Source organism: Eucalyptus grandis, chromosome 10, assembly GCF_016545825.1.
Source record: "Eucalyptus grandis isolate ANBG69807.140 chromosome 10, ASM1654582v1, whole genome shotgun sequence".
Taxonomy (NCBI): domain Eukaryota; kingdom Viridiplantae; phylum Streptophyta; class Magnoliopsida; order Myrtales; family Myrtaceae; genus Eucalyptus; species Eucalyptus grandis.
This window is the reverse complement of record NC_052621.1, coordinates 28259736-28274803: the sequence shown is the minus strand read 5'-3', so window position 1 is coordinate 28274803 and position 15068 is coordinate 28259736. Positions and strand designations below refer to the sequence as shown.

Genomic DNA, 15068 nt, shown 5'->3' with positions numbered 1-15068 from the left:
TCTAGAATCGAGATATACGCTCAGAATTGAGAGATATAGAGAATTATTAGAATTATTAAATATCTCTAATATAAGAAATTATTTTAAAGAAATCCCTAATTATCCCTAACAACCAGTACAAGTTCTTTTTTTTCCCAACTTAGCCCTAGCGACAAGTGCGCAGAATTTTTAGACAGAGAGATAAGCATACTGTGGAGTGGGGGTAATGTTCCTTGATCACACTCTAGCTGGTCCATCAGAAATAGAGAGCTGGAATTGAGAAGCCTCCGCGTCAACCACCTTCTCATCTCTCGGCGTGGACTTAAAGTAGCATCCATAGAGTATGAGCTGCACCGCACCGGATAGCACCCCAAGCCCATTGCTAATCTGCAGGTTGTTCCCAAGTTATGCATGATTGTTAGATCAAACAGGTTTGTGTATGTGGTGGATTCTTTTAATTCCTCTTGACTTCGAAAAAAGAAGCGTTGAAACTAATTCAAATTCCATTTCAATTACCAGAATGAAGATGTCGAGCTTGATGAGGGCATATGCAGTCCACACACAGCCATTGAGAAAGTTGGCTAGGGAGAGATAGAAGGGCATGTACTCCACACTTTTTGTGCAGATCACTTTTTTCTGCAGTAAACAAAGCAATGAAAGTGACAAAACAATCTGACAAGTGACAAACTAAGTTTTTAGTTTATAACGAGGGAAGGGGATGGATGTGTACGTACCATGATGGTAAGAGGGGAGCTGTACATTATGATGTTGAACACATCGCAAATGATTCCAAAAGCAAGGATTCTTCTCTTGTGGTCATGAAAAACCAACAGGAAAACCAGCGACACCGTAGCAACGAAGATGACTTCCCCGCAGAGCCAATAGACCACCTTCTTCTGCCAAAAGAAAGAATTACCACCATCAATTGCAATGTTTTGAAGTTTGTCAAAGTGACTAGGACGGAATGAGTGTTTGTACACTGCAATGTTTGGATATTGGAGTGTCTAGAAAACGGTATACAAAACTAAGGCGCCTTGACTTAAGGTATATTTACGGAAAACTAAGATATGTATCGCATTTCAGTTCATTGGATGAGTGTTACATAAATAGGACATAACATAATCATAAACGTTTCACTAGAAAACTTTACAAGAGCAGCAAACTAAATAAATGTTAAATTAAGAAAAAATAAAAAGAACAAGACTAACTATAGTGCATCTATCATTATTGTATGCCAACAATGTTCTATGTGAATAAATTTGAATTTAGTGACAGAATGTATCCAATTATTGTACAGAAACTTGGAATACATAGTAGAAAAGCTATCGGTAAGACAATTTCGAAGGTAAATCTCAGAAAACCTAGATAAAAAATAATGAATCAATAAAGTTCAAAGACATATCAAGCACATACCCTTCCCTGGTTTGGAGCATAGTAAAAGAAAATGCCTATGTAGATGAGCTCTATTGTAAGAGCGATGGGGTTGATGGTGAGGACAAGGATTCTGTCAGGATGCACAAAGGGCAAGCCATAGATAAGCCAGAAGGTGCAGTTCAACACAGTAGCAAGGTAAGGATCTACCTTAAATTCCCCCACCGACCTGTTCTTAATGATATTATGAAATGTCGGACTGCCAAGCAAAATAGATATAGAAATATTAATAATCGAGAGCACTATACATTAATGCATTATAATTTAGGAAAACATCTAATATAGGATTCTCTCTAGCAAGTTCAATTGATGTGACATAATCACCAAGCTAGATGATGTTTCGTGAACATTAACTTAAATTAGTTTTTTTTTTGTCACAACAAAGACATGTAATACATCCATTGTATTAGATGTGGGTGACATACAAGAAAGTGCATCAACATCAATAGATCTAGTAAGTCCAACCACATTTACCGATAAGATCCAAAAAAGAAAATTGTGATACGCCACTCACGAATTGAGATGGCTCTATGTATAGTATTGCATGTTTAAAATAATAATAAGAGGGTGAGCGAAGTTTACCATGGGGAGAGGTAAAGAGCGAAAGATATAACGTTCCCTGTTCAGTGAAAAAGTAAAGACAAAGTCAATAAACTTATCGGAACGAAATCCATGAATTTCTATCACAAAGAGTAGAAAGAAATCATATGAACAGTTACCTACTTTTCGTTCATTAAAAGAAGGGGCAAACACGAGAATGAGGGGTTAATTTATAGGGTTAATGCCACAAAAAAATCCCAAATTGAGAAACCGGTAACAAATATACCCCAAACTAATTTTTTAACCATCAAAAACCCAAATTGATACATCCAGGACAAATTTATCTAATGTTAGTTTTCGTTAAATTATGTTAATTTTCGTTAAATTTTACTATGAAATTGTTAAGTTGGTTGACACGTGACAGTTAACATGTTTACCAGTTTAGTGTTTTACTCTTCATTTGTTATAAATGTACGGTTTGTAATTTTTGTGGTATTAATCCATTTTAATGGATTTGTATTCCGGAGTATGACCAAACTTCCTTCGTCCAGCGACACTGAAGCAATATGTCCTCTGTTGTCTGTAGGAAGATGATGAGTGGTTGACACTATTGCTGCTCCATTTCTCGAATTTGATTATACCTAATCATCACTTAGTCTCTTGATTTACTTCCAGTCCAAGCCAAGCTATCCATCTTGTAATTCATACTTAATGAATTGTAAGTATTCCATCTACTATCTGCTCATCGAATAAACTTTGCAGAGTTTGCTCCTTCGATATTTTATTCTCCTTATTAATCAAGCCAGCCACTACTTGAAGTTCATCATGATTCGCTAGCCCTTCTATAACTCCCTTTTTTTGCCCATCCATCTCAGGCATGCGAATATCCTCTCAATTACAAACTCACCTCCTTGTTTCCTGAGAAATAGCTTCCCTGCCTACAATTGAGCTTTGTCATCCCCAAGAAAGACAGGAACCCTTTCCTGCACTCAAAATTGCCATGGGTGAAATATATTTCTTTTAACATCTGATTCCATCTATCTAAAGGGTTTTTGCTGATCTCCATGCCTATTTGTTCAACATTTGCTTCATTACAAGAAATTTATGTCATTGAAACCTAGCCCAATTCAGCACTTCCCATCTTCTACCATGCACACCTTGCTTCATGCCCTAACAAAGAAGGGGACTCGAAACTCCAATTTCTACACGTATCTCTTGGATCAAGCATTAATGGCGTTCGCCCCTTTCTCATCCCATGTAAGACAGGTTACTTTGGAAACAGGCGTAGCTAGCTACCCGAGTGAGCTCTTCGCAATCTCTTCAGAAGAGTCAAAACGGCAATAACAAAAACAACAGATAGGATTACCGTAGTCTAAACATGTGACAATAGCACGAATGAAGAACGCGATCCAGCATTAGATCATCGGAGATTATGAGCTCACCGAGGATGCCAACCGTGTTCCTAGCTGCTTTAGCCATCACCATCTCCACTATCCTTCGCAAGCTAGATAGAGAAGCACCTTGGTATCGTGATGATCGGAGAAAGCTGCGTGTAATGCAGCCTATATATATATGGAGTGAAAGCGGAGGAGAGGGAGAGGGAGTATGCAGCCTATATATATGGAGTGAAAGCGGAGGGAGAGAGAGAGAGGAGAGGGAGAGAGGGAGAGAGATGTGGAGTTTCAGTTGTAGTGTGATATTCACGGAGATCTTTGCCCGTAAATTACTCCCTCGTCAAAAAATATCTCATTATTCCTAAATTATCTTCGCTCAAAATTATTAAACACGCACAAAAAAAAAAAAATCATTAAAAGCACAATGATCACGGAAAAAAGCTTAATTAATTAAACAGATTTGTGTTAAGCTTCGCTTACAGATTAATAAGTGTACACGGTCTTGCTCATCAAATCCTTGCCTGTGATCCAGGGCAAAAAAAAAAAAAAAAATCCTTGCTTGTGATCTTTCTTTGCTTTTCTTTTTCTTTTTTTCTATTTTCTAGCGTGGATTTAGAAGGGATATATATTGGAATTGCCAACTATTGCGAAAGAAAAAAAATGTGATTCCTAATTAAAACGTGGGCCCTTCTTTCTCTCTTTATCCATTGAGCAATTTATTCAAATTCAAATTCAAATCCTTCAATCCACATTTGAATTTTTTTATAATCCTTATTCAAATCACCTACTAGAATTTTGGCTTGGACCTTATCGAGTGTATGAGCGTAGAAGGGTTTGCCAATTGTGCAATCCGCATCCATCACTAGTAATTTGGATGATTAGTCAATATCTCAAACTGTAACCACCAGTTATATACAAAAATAGATCATGATTTTCCGTATAAACCTGATGGGATTGATCGATTATATACAACTATCATAGTACACTGCGAGGTAATATTGAGAGTTGGGTTGACGTTTGGACCTCGATCGGTGCCATACATGCAACTAATAGATAGTAGGTACGTAAGCTGCTATTATATATACACACACATACATCGTGTCATGATATTATTGGATAGATTTTTGGCAAATAACTAAATGCTCACCTTAACGGTGAGGGATGTGGATGTGTAGGAAAAAGTTGCCATATTGTGTCTTCAATATCAATTCTACATGCAATGTGGTCGAGATTAAAAGCGCCAAGTTTCTTATAGAGATCACACAAATATGCGCGTGGGCCTCCCACTGAATCTATAAGAGCCGACATTGAATGTCATTCAATCCACTGCGGATTGGGAGCGAGCAAGATGATGTATGCACAATACTAGTGAATCGATTATGACTAAGCATGCGTTTTAGCCGATTATATAATCGAATTTTCATCTCTAGCTAGTGGGAGTCGCATATTATTATTTTTAAATTCAAAAGGAGACTTTAAACAAAAAATAATAATTAATACCACAAAAAATCTCAAATTGGTACATATATAACAAATTTATCTCAAACTAATTTTTTAATCATAACAAACTCCCAAACTAAAATACTTGTGACAAATTTACCGTTAATTAGTTTTCGTTAAATTGAATTTATGCCACAAAAAACCCCAAACTGTATACCTATGACAAGTGGAAGGTAAAATACTAAATTAGTATACTTGTCAATTGTCATGTGATCAAACTCAGCAATTTGACGGCAAAATTTAATGGAAACTAACGAAAATGTAAATTTATCAGGTATATTAGTTTGTGATTTTTCATGATAAAAAATTTAGTTAATGGTAAATTTATCGCATGTTTATCCATTTGGAGTTTTCCGTGGTAATAATTAAAAAAAATGCAAAAGGAGACTCTAAAAAATAGAGTAAGAGAATTCAATTTTTTATTTTGGGAAAATGACACAAATAGTCCCTAAAATTTTACCCAACGTGCAATGTGAACTATGAACTTATAATTGTTCTATGTGATCTCTAAAATGTAGCCAAATGTGTATTATGGTCTATGAACTTTCAATTTATTTAATGCGATCCCTAGACTTTTGTTACATATTCAATTAAGTTCGTAAAATATATGAAAATATTCAATATTATCCACAAACTAAATGAAAATGTTTAATGTTGTCTCACGTGATAATATTGAATATTTTCATATAGTGGAAGGATTAAATTGAACAAATAACAAAAAATTGTGAACCGCATTTAATAAATTAAAAACTTAGAGATTACATTACACATTGAGCTAAAGTTCGGAGAGCATATTAAAAAAATTAAAAATTTAATGGTCACATTATATATTTGGTTAAAGTTCAAAGACCACTCGTCCGTTATTCCATTTTATTTTCTCACTAACCAACGCGAGCACTGAGCACGTTATGCTAACCATCTCGTCCGAGAAAATATCGGGTGGGCCGGCCACCTCCATGTCATTATGGGCCTGACCCTTCAGAAATCACCATGTGGCGCTGGTGGGTCCCACCGATGAATCTCTCAGTGTCTCTCCCTCTTTCTCTCTCTCCACTGGTCACTTTCCCCAACACGCAACTTTTCTTTCTCCACGGCATCCCAACCAATCGCGTCGACTCCAAGGACAAACCGCAAGCTCCCTCCAGCCAAGGGTTTCCCTTTCCACCCCGAGAGGTCGAGCTCCGATAGGCGCAACTGGGCCGCACCAGTGGCGGCTCTGTAGTGATTGGGCTTGATGATGACGACCCTCTGACTGGTGATGACCTCCTCAGCAAAGTCAAGCAGCGCAAAACTGTCGGACGAGTCGCTGCCGATGGCCAGCGGTGCCTCCTTGTTGTAGTCGGCAAACAACTCGAAGATCTTGGCCTTGAAGGTGAAGGCAAAATTCTGGAACATGTCGGATATCTGCAGTGGCTTGGAGGCGGCGCTGTTTATGTCTGGCATTGTCACCGTTGATCGAAGAACATGAAAGAGAGAGAGAACAAAAATGGAGGTCGTTCCGTTTCTGTGACAAAAGTTGCGTGCTGGGAAGATGAACAGTGGAGAAAGAAAGAGGGAGCGACGCTCCGTTCGTGGGGCCCCTGGCGCCACCTGGCGCCACGTGTCGTTTTGTAAATGGTCCGGCAGCATAGTGAAGTGGAGCGGCCGGCCCACGTAGTATATTCTCCCCTAGCTACTCAGCATGCATGGTTGCTAACTCCAAAAGCCCGAACTTGTCGTTATTTCAGGTGACAGTACTACCGACCCATCAATCACCCAACACACGTACGATGCGCATAGAGTCTTGGCTAGTACAGGAGAATCAATGATTAGGACCACCTCTAACCGGCACTACTTTAGACAGTTCGAGGTGGGGTTTAATCACCTTGTCGTACTGTTGTAGGACAGGTGACAATAGTACCGACCCATCAATCACCCAACACACGTATAATGTGCATAGTGTTGATTAATACAGGAGAATCAATGATTAGGACCACCTCTAACCGATACCACTTTTAGACAGTTTGAGGTGGGGTTTACTCATCTTGTCGTATTGCTGGTAGGTGGGAAATTGGAGTAGTCGGAGAAGCATCGAGAAACATAGACAGAGAGTTCATTGTCATAATATATTAATATAATCGCACATTGTCAATATTAATTTTATTGACGATTTATTATCCACATTAAATTGCATAATTACTACGGTGATTGTCCAATTTTAAGATAATTGCTTTAATGGAAAACGTTATCTAAAAGAAAGAGATAAATAGGTCTAAATTAAACCCCTCTCAAAAGTTAAATAATATGATAATCGGAAAAAACACCATCATGTTAAGAGGGCTGTTAGCTAAAAACATCCATTCATCAATCATTCACGGCTTTGCGAATTTGAACTTCAATCGAACTTCATCAATGGCTAGAGGTTAGAATAGAATTTCTCATATTTCCACGTTCGATCCTAATTATGCATGAGTTTTGTTTATCCATGAATAATCGGGATATTTAGTCTTTTGCAAAACTCTAGCAATTGGTACCAAATCAAGTTTATATCTCTGCCTTGATGATTTTTCGTGGGGTTTTTGATTGAATTAGCGATTCCAACCAAATTTAGGTGACCCAACACCCAACTTCGGACAAGTGTGGTCACATCACCATGGGCAACAAAAGCCCTAAGTAAATTCAGCATTACAGTTATCGCTAGAGGCAAATTAAGCAGTGGAAGTCATGGTGGTTAGGGTTTGCATCTTGGCAAAATTTTGCTTGATTTAGGCCAATTTATTGGCTATTTTAGCCAATTCTTGGAATTTGTGTGGTCCTGTTGGTGTGGTCTCCAAAACTCACCACATATTTTGGCCTAAGGTGAGTGGTCGGAGGGGAATCGGGCGGTGGAAGGCACGGCAGAAGAGAAAACATACGAGATCGCTAGAGAAGGGCAGGCTCGCGTGGGTTCTATGCACTTGCCCAAAGGGTAGGCATGTGCACGGTATGCGCTCAAGTGCGTGTGACCCACACGCTTGTGTGGACACTCTGGTGCATACAGGGCACACGCCCGACTCGGCATGCGAACCCCCAATGCCTTAAATTATGATTCTGCCGTGGGTCATTTGTTTTACTGTTTTGCCCCTTATCTTTTAATTTACAATTTTGTCCCCATAATCTGTTAATTTTCGATTTTGCCTTTGCATGCAATTTGTGAATGTTTTATACATATAATTAAAGGTCTAGTGATCCATATAATTTAATTTAATTATATATTAGCCACAACATCTCTAATTATTTTAAATTATATATACTAAGAGCCTTTGTGTCACATTTAAAAGGAGACATCGATTGTAATTAATCATGTTATTATAATGATTTTTTTTTTTCTCATAGGAATTTTTATTATATTGATATGATTAATTACGATGAAATATCATATTATTTTTCTTAATATACCTACAAAGATTAATAAAAGGAATATAATATGATAGTTTCTTCATAAGTTAATTATGAATCTATTTAAATTAGAAACTTAGCCCACGGGCAATTTTTCACGTTATGTAATTCATATCTTGTCATATGTTTCACATTGTTGAAACATGATTTATGTAAATTTTGCCTCAAATTTTATGGCATAATCATGTTTGTATATTATGTAATTTTCCACTTGTGAATATTTATGATATCAATGCTCCCGAGTTAAATGGTGACAACTATTCGAAAAGATGAACCACCTACCCATATCGATGCTAGCACTCTAACTAAAATTGCTCTTTATCAATAATGGGAGCGGTTCAACTGCCTTAGTATAATGTTCACAAGGACTAAACTTTTTGCTAGCATTCGTGATTCAATCACTTAGCATAAAAATGCCAAAGCATGACTAGGAATTATTGATGTGCAATTTTAAACTTTAGAAAAGGCATATGCCATGACCCTTATTATAAAGTTTTCATCGTTAAAACTTACCAGTGTCAGAGGCGATAGTTGAATCTTTTCTTATGTACTACATTCTAAATACTCTCCCACAATACTATGCACATTTCAGGATCTCTTATAATACACATAAGAAAAATTGTCAATCAATGAACTAATGACCATGTGTGTTGAAGAGAAAGAAAGATTGCTTATGAAAGAGAGAGAGAGAGAGAGAGAGAGAGAGAGAGAGAGAGAGTTCATTTGCCAACACAAGGAAAGTATAAGAGCAAGACAAGCAAAATGGAAAGAGTGAAATACCATATTAAGAAAAAATCCAAATGTTTCTCCTGTAAAAGGAATGGGTATATAAAGAATGATTGTGCCAAATTTAAGGCCTAGTTCAAGAAGATAAGTAATCCAATATTATGTGTTTGTCATGAATCTAATATGGTTGATGTAAGTCATAACACCTGGTGAATTGATTCTGGATCTATAATCCACAATTCGAATTCCTTAAGGGTTTTGAAAACTATAGGAAACTAGCAAGAAGTGAACAATGCATCTATTGTCCACATTAATTTCATTAACATTTTTTTGTTTGCGTTAAATTGCGTGATAACTATGGTGATTGCCCAATTGTAAGATAATTATCTTAATGGGAGATGCTATGTAAAGGGGTTTGAATGGGAATATGAATAGGTCTAAGCCAAATCTCTCAGAAGCTAAACAATTTGATAATCTAAAAACACACCATCAATGTTGAAAGGGCATGATGGTTTTTTTATGATGGGCTTAAGGCCCGTCCGCCCATGTTGGGCCTAAGAACCCGGCCCGCAAGATAAGGGCCCATGGAGGAACGGTTGCAATGTGAAAGGATGCGTTGAGGGGTTATGTCTTTTGGGATAGATGTTACGTTGAGAGGTTGCGTCTTTTGGAGGAGACGCTTCGAGGGAAAGATAAAAAGAAAAAGGAATGTACCGTTTGGCGGACGTATGTGAAGACTCTCTCTCCCCCTCCAGATAACGTAAGACAAAAAGAACGCTCAAAAGGAAAAGGAAAAGTATGTCTTTTCAGAGTTTCCTCCCCTTTGAACCAACAGTACGCTTCTTGGCAAACTGGGATTAGATTCTTCCTTGAACTTCAGCATTGGTGCTTAATCTGTGGCTAACAAGATATGCTCGATTCCGTGGTGTGCTTTAGGATCGGTGATACATGTTCTTCTCGGGCTCGTCTTCCGTATAAGTTTAGGGGTTCGATTTAGAGTCGAATCCGATTTTGGGAATCCGATAACACCAACATTGGTATCAGAGCCGTAGTTCTTGTTTCCCGATCCTTTTCCATGTTTTTCCTGACCCCTTTCATGTTTATGGATGATTTCTTATTAATTTTCGTGAAATTAATCGGCCGACACCGATCGGGGCGGAAAAACCCGACACCCGAGCACTTTGTTTACTCGTTTTCGATTTTATGTAAGTCAAAATTTTTTTCTAAAAGCATAGGATCGAAGCCCTCGTCGAGACGAGAAAAACGAGTGGCGGATCGCCGCCGGGGCCACCAGACGTGCCGCCATATGCAGCCGGAACGAGCGGGGGTCATTGGCACGTGCAACGCACGCGCGATCTCGGTCCCCTGCGGGCATGCGAGGAAGCCCGACGCGTGCCGCGCACGTGCCGGCTGACGTCTGCGTGACGTCAGCCCGCCCATGTGCGTGGCACGTGCCGGTCGGTTTGCCCGACCGGTCCAACCGGCCCGACCCGCCGCCGTTGACCGTTGACTTTGACCGTTGACCCATTGACCGTTGACATTGACCGTTGACTTTGACCGTTGACAAAAAAAAAAAAGAATATGTTTCTTTTTCAATTATGTCTGTGTGGGTTATGAGTAATCCATTTTTTATTCTGCATTTGTTGCATGAATTATGGAAAATTATGAATTTTCCCTTCTATTCATTATGGATTATAAGTGATCCATTTTTAGTTCTGCATTTGTTGTAGGAACTATGATGCGTTATGCACGGATACCTGCATTCCCGAGAACGGACGAAGGAATTGCAAGACTTAAAATGCTGATGACAGAGTTAGCTAATTATCGGTGGTATGACGGTGATTTAGTATCACATGTGATCAGGGTCAATCAAATGATACAGGAAATCATCTGGAATGGTTATCTTATGCCGGATTTTGAGAAGGTGCCGGCCTTGATGAACACTCTTCCACCTGAATGGCAAGCAGTGTTAGATCGCCTATGGGAGGTCAACGTGGTCCCGGGTTATAGGAAGCTAGTGGTAGCTTTTGTAAGAGAGTATTATAGGATTGAGTTGACCAAAACTTCAACCTTTAGATTGAGCACCACGTGGCGCAGAGTGAATGCGCATTGGAGGCGACATGAAAGCTCTCCAAAAGTTTTTCCATGGTTGGCAAATGTGCCTTTAGATTTCTTAGATATTTTGACTGATAAATTAGAAGAGACATTTCCTATTTATTTCTTAGATTAGTTATAGATGTTTTGGGTGTAAATATCTCTTTCTATGTTGATATTTTCCTCTGTATATATTACTTAGTGTAGTGGATAGTTGTATTATGTGAAAGCATTATTATTCTATTGGATGTCAAATATTATATGCTTCTATTATTGTTGATTGCTGTGGGTAGTTCATAGAAGTTTTTGTAACTTCATAGAATTTATTTTGCATAAGACAATTATATCAATAATAGTTTTAAGTTAGGATTTTTGGAGGATGATTGGAAGCATAGTGACATTTTGATTATGAAATCTTACTTAAAATTGTTCATTGATATGATAGGTCTGTGCAAAATGGATGCATAAATGATAGGTATTAATTATTCGTGCATATATGTCTGATGTGTTTAGATCGATTGTTTCAACAACTAAAAACGTAATTGCTGATATGAACAGTAACAATTGTGAAATATTGAATATGAAGATTCAATATGTGCTGGAAAAGCAAGAAGCACTAGAAGCTCTTGACCTTGTTATGGGAGATCTTGAGAAAGCCGTGCGCCAACTTGAGCTAGTAGAGGACCGCCTAACAGCATTTGAGCCGAAAATAGACATTTGCAATGCTAGTTCTAGCTCAGAAAGGGCTTTGAGCTCTAAGCGCAAGCGTATTGATTCGTTCAATATGTGGGAATGCAAAGGATCAAGTCCTTATTGCAAGAAATCAAGAGTTAACCAACACAAGAGAGGAAAACGTCATCAAGTGAAGAAAATGTCGAGGGTGAGGTGTTACAATTGTAACAAGAAATGTCACTATGCTCGTAGCTGTTGTGAGCCAAAAAAGGTAAACACCTATTGTACATTTGAGAACTTTGCTTATGTGTCAAGTTATGTATTATTGGCTGAATCCAAGTGAAGAAAAAGGAACAGTTGCAATGTGAAAGGATGCGTTGAGGGGTTATGTCTTTTGGGATAGATGTTACGTTGAGAGGTTGCGTCTTTTGAAGGAGACGCTTCGAGGGAAAGATAAAAAGAAAAAGGAACGTACCTTTTGGCGGACGTATGTGAAGACTCTCTCTCCCCCTCCAGATAACGTAAGACAAAAAGAACGCTCAAAAGGAAAAGGAAAAAAACGTCTTTTCAGAGTTTCCTCTCCTTTGAACCAACAGTACGCTTCTTGGCAAACCGAGATCAGATTCTTCCTCGAACTTCAGCATTGGTGTTTAATCTGTGGCTAATAAGGTACACTCGATTCCGTGGTGTGCTTTAGGATCGGTGATACATGTTCTTCTCGGGCTCGTTTTCCGCATAAGTTTAGGGGTTCGATTTAGTGTCGAATCTAATTTTGGGAATCCGATAACCCCAACAGGGTAATTGGTTAGAAACAACCATTCATCAATCATGCATTTTCGTGTTTGATCCTGATTATGCATGAGTTTTATTTATCTATGAGTAATAGGGATGTTCAATCTTTCGCAAATCTCTAACATGCTGGTTTGCTATCCACTGAGCTATAGACAGTTCACTGTGCATTAGTTGGTGATTGATTAGAAGTTCAATCCATACCTTCAATGGAGTAAAAGCTGACTTGGCAAATTGCCGTCCGTTGAGCTACATAGTTCACTATGCATTAGTTGGTGATTGATTAGAAGTTCAATCCATACTTTCAATGGAGTAAAAGCTAACTCGACAAATTTCCCTCCACTAAGTTAATGCTGTCTTGACAAACAAATGTCTTTCTAAATCTCACTTGATGTGTAGGCGCACCAAGATCGGGATATATTAAGATCAATTGCAATATGCGCGTGCATAAGTGCACCTGAAAATTGCACACTCGTACGTGAGTATGCATGGTCCAGTCCACTAAGCCCATCATCGCATCTTCATTTGTAAGTGTTGGAGAAATCTTCTTGAAGTGTTTTGAAGTTGACAAAACGTTTCCATCGGTCTAGTCCGAAAGCTTGCAGACTCGCTATTTAAAGTCCAAGACCTCCGGACAGCCAGACTCAAGACTCAAAGTCTATCCTCATTGACAGTCTCTAATCCGTTGAAGAAAGGTTATCCAGAACTGGATGTTTCGTTAAGGATTTAACCTTATCAACTGGAGAAGATCTCGTGGCTGGAAAAGACATAACAGAGTCCTTTGATTGATCGAAGATTGACTCGATAATTGAAGATCCGGTGATTGTCTAAATATTATTGGAATGTTCTACTTATGGAAACCGAGATCCTGATTGTATGGGCGAACAGGATTGATGGGCTATCAACACGTTCCTTTAATAGCTCGAACAATCTTCCTAATTGATTCCGTCCAACGGGTAGATTGGAGGAATTCCTTTGGTAAGTGCCAACGAGTATGATGGCATAAAGGAGTATATAAGGAAGACAGTCTTAGTTGTTCAAGGTGTGCGCGATAGAAGAATTCCAAAGTCTGAAGCTCCTTTTTGTTTAGACAATTTCTTTGAGCGAATACTTATATACAAAAGAGAGTCTATATTTGTGAGAAATCTTGAGGAGGTGTGGTAGAACATCTACACTGTGGAATCAAGGCAAAGCTGTGCTGTAACTTCTCTTTTGTTCATAGTGGAATCCAGCCAATAGGCTGTCAGTGAAGAAGAGTGGACGTAGGCTTGATATAAGCCGAACCACTATAAACCGCGTGTTCAATTTTCTCTTCTCTCAGTCTTACTTTGATTATCGTTTGTCTTAAATCCATTAACTATCTAGTATTGTGCAATTATCGAAGAAAAATCTTTTATATACCTATTCACCCCCCTCTAGGTACTCATACTAGCAATATCGGTAAGAACATATGGCTTTTGTTAGGGAAATTCCTTATGATATTTTGAAGATGACAAAATAATTCAAATGCTACTAATATATTTAATGGTCGAGTAACAAACTATGTTGATGATAGAATGTGTAAATGATTTTATCAAAGTCTATACTTGGAAGAACCATAAGACAGACTCTAAAGAACCAGAAGACAAACTCTATGTTGAAGCTGAATATGTTCAGACTGTGTTCAAACCTTAAGATTAAATTTGTTTAGAAGTAGAATATATTCAAACTTACGTCCATATTGTAAAGTCTATTTCAATATGAAGACACTTAGACTTTATTTCAGTCTGAAGATACTCAGACTCTATTTTAGTTTGAAGACTCTCAGACTTTACATCCAGAATGAGACACATGTTCAGAACGTAGCAGATTCAAAACGAAGCATGTTCAGAACGAAACAACGTGACAGAATGTAACACATGCCCAAACATATAACGAGTAGTAATCCGGTTTGGATTCTACATCAAGATATATTTGATTGACTCAATCTAATTGATTGACAATTGGATATTGAAAACAAGAACTTTCTGTACGAAGAAGCTCTACTTATGGAAACCAAGATTCTGTTTGTATGGGCGATCAAAATCAATTTGGGATTCTACTTCTATTATTCAACAGCTACTAAATCTTCTAGATACAGATCTGTCCAATGGGTAGATTGGAAGACGATCCTCGAGATACTGTTCAACGGCTAGTTTGGAAGTAGAGGAGTATTTAAGGAGATTAATGACCGATGAGCAAGTAAAAGACAGAGCGTAGAATTTATAATTCCAAAGTCTAAGCGAACTTCGATCATACACTTGTTTTTGGTGAGCTTGAACATTTATGATTGTGAGAGAAATACCGAAAGAGTGACTTAGTGAGATAGTGTGATCTACCTCTAAGTGTTTGCACTCAAAGTTGTAATCTCTTGTTGATTGCATAGTGAAATCCAGCCAAAAGGCTGTTAACGTAGGAGAGTGGACATAGGTTTGATCTAAGCCGAACCACTATAAATTATGTGTTCTTATTCTCTTCTCCGAACTCCTTTATTTTGTTCGTAGTTCT

At 38.2% G+C, this 15068-nt stretch overlaps 1 protein-coding gene across 1 annotated transcript; it reads right to left on the bottom strand.

Moving 5' to 3' along the window:
- Nucleotides 1-216: 216 nt before the first annotated feature.
- Nucleotides 217-3435, bottom strand: LOC120288801 (bidirectional sugar transporter SWEET4-like). Its single transcript, XM_039302959.1, has 6 exons — nt 3393-3435; nt 1993-2029; nt 1393-1609; nt 714-875; nt 496-615; nt 217-366 (listed from the first exon to the last, which is right to left on the bottom strand). Exons 1-6 carry the CDS (start codon nt 3433-3435, stop codon nt 217-219), a joined length of 729 nt encoding a protein of 242 aa, XP_039158893.1.
- Between the last annotated feature and the right edge of the window lie 11633 nt (nt 3436-15068).